We start from the raw sequence: 1,220 nt of genomic DNA on the forward strand, positions 1-1,220 counted from the left end.
ACTTATTTTTTCCATAGCTCCTCCAAAAAAGGCGTTTTTCGATAAATTGTTATTTAGTTTTTAGTTTGTATTTTTTTAAAGCTGTTTGATGAAATAATATATCGACTATTGAAATTATCATCGATTGAAATAGCTTTAAAAATCAATTTCAAATATTAAAAATATATTAATATTATATACGGATAAATTCGAAAAACGTCTTTTTGTGGAACTTTATAAAAAAAAAACGTTGTCCCCATCACGGCCTGTACTAAATCACAGCCATGTGTTTTGACGAAATGGCCACCAGGTGGGCTTCCGGCACCTATTCATTAGAGTTTGGCCAAAGCGGGCCCTAAATATACTCTAAAAAGAAATTACTTCCAAATCTTTATACTTAATTACGTAGTAATTATACATTTTATTATTACAAAGTAATTATAATTATATATAGAACTTGTAGAATACTGTCTTTTGATGTACGATTTTCATTACACTCAGAATATAATAATATATATCTATTTATACATTTTATTTAGGAAATTAAGTGAAGTATAAAAATAGAACAGAACGCATAAAAAGAATTTTTTAAGAAAATTTTAATAAAAATGGAATTGAGAAAATCCGTGTATTTAGTAGGCTACTTGAGTTTTCAGATTGTTGGCAACAAATTGCCTTCAAGTTTACAAATATTGAAAACTCTTTTGTACAATACTCAATTGCTAAACCTATCACTGCATCAAAGTGCAACAATTGTTATTGACGAAGTTTGCATTTTTTGGCAAAAATCAGGAATTATGACAAGAAGAAAACAAAAATGCATTGAAAAAGTAGAGAAACTTTATGATAGTTATGATAAATTACGAAAAAATTCTAACCGTAAATCAATTGGCCAGCAAAACAAAGAACAAGAATTCGTTTCGAATTTCGATAACTTATTCGACATCGCACATACAGATATAATAAATATGATATCTAAAGAAAAAATGGAGTTCTTAAGTTGTCAACGAGAACCAGGTCGAAGAGGTCACATAGGTGGCCTTGAATGTATTGAGTCTGTCGATGCTACAACTCAAATAGGTAAAACATAAAATAAATTTTAATTATTTTTTCAATATTAAAAAAACTGTTTACATTTTTCAGATGAATCAATGAGTTATTAGGATTCCCAAAGCACAGGCACTTTCAGCCAACAAAGTGTTGAAACTGATTCAAGTCACGAATTAGCAATGGTTGGAGGA

General features: G+C 28.9%; 1 protein-coding gene across 1 annotated transcript; it reads left to right on the plus strand.

Annotated features, from left to right (window-relative positions):
- The first annotated feature begins 701 nt into the window (after positions 1 to 701).
- Positions 702 to 1,202, plus strand: LOC108775072 (uncharacterized). Its single transcript, XM_018541386.1, has 2 exons — positions 702 to 1,059; positions 1,123 to 1,202. Exons 1-2 carry the CDS (start codon positions 777 to 779, stop codon positions 1,140 to 1,142), a joined length of 303 nt encoding a protein of 100 aa, XP_018396888.1. The 5' UTR covers positions 702 to 776; the 3' UTR covers positions 1,143 to 1,202.
- Positions 1,203 to 1,220: the final 18 nt, after the last annotated feature.

This window comes from Cyphomyrmex costatus, unplaced genomic scaffold, assembly GCF_001594065.2.
Source record: "Cyphomyrmex costatus isolate MS0001 unplaced genomic scaffold, Ccosl1.0 C2281423, whole genome shotgun sequence".
In the NCBI taxonomy this organism is placed as follows: Eukaryota; Metazoa; Arthropoda; class Insecta; order Hymenoptera; family Formicidae; genus Cyphomyrmex; species Cyphomyrmex costatus.

Excerpts from the sequence above, each read along its gene's own strand:
- LOC108775072 (XM_018541386.1), top strand. The coding sequence starts at position 777 with ATGACAAGAAGAAAACAAAAATGCATTGAAAAAGTAGAGAAACTTTAT. Across the intron at positions 1,060-1,122 it reads CGATGCTACAACTCAAATAG|ATGAATCAATGAGTTATTAG; the intron begins GTAAAACATAAA and ends TACATTTTTCAG.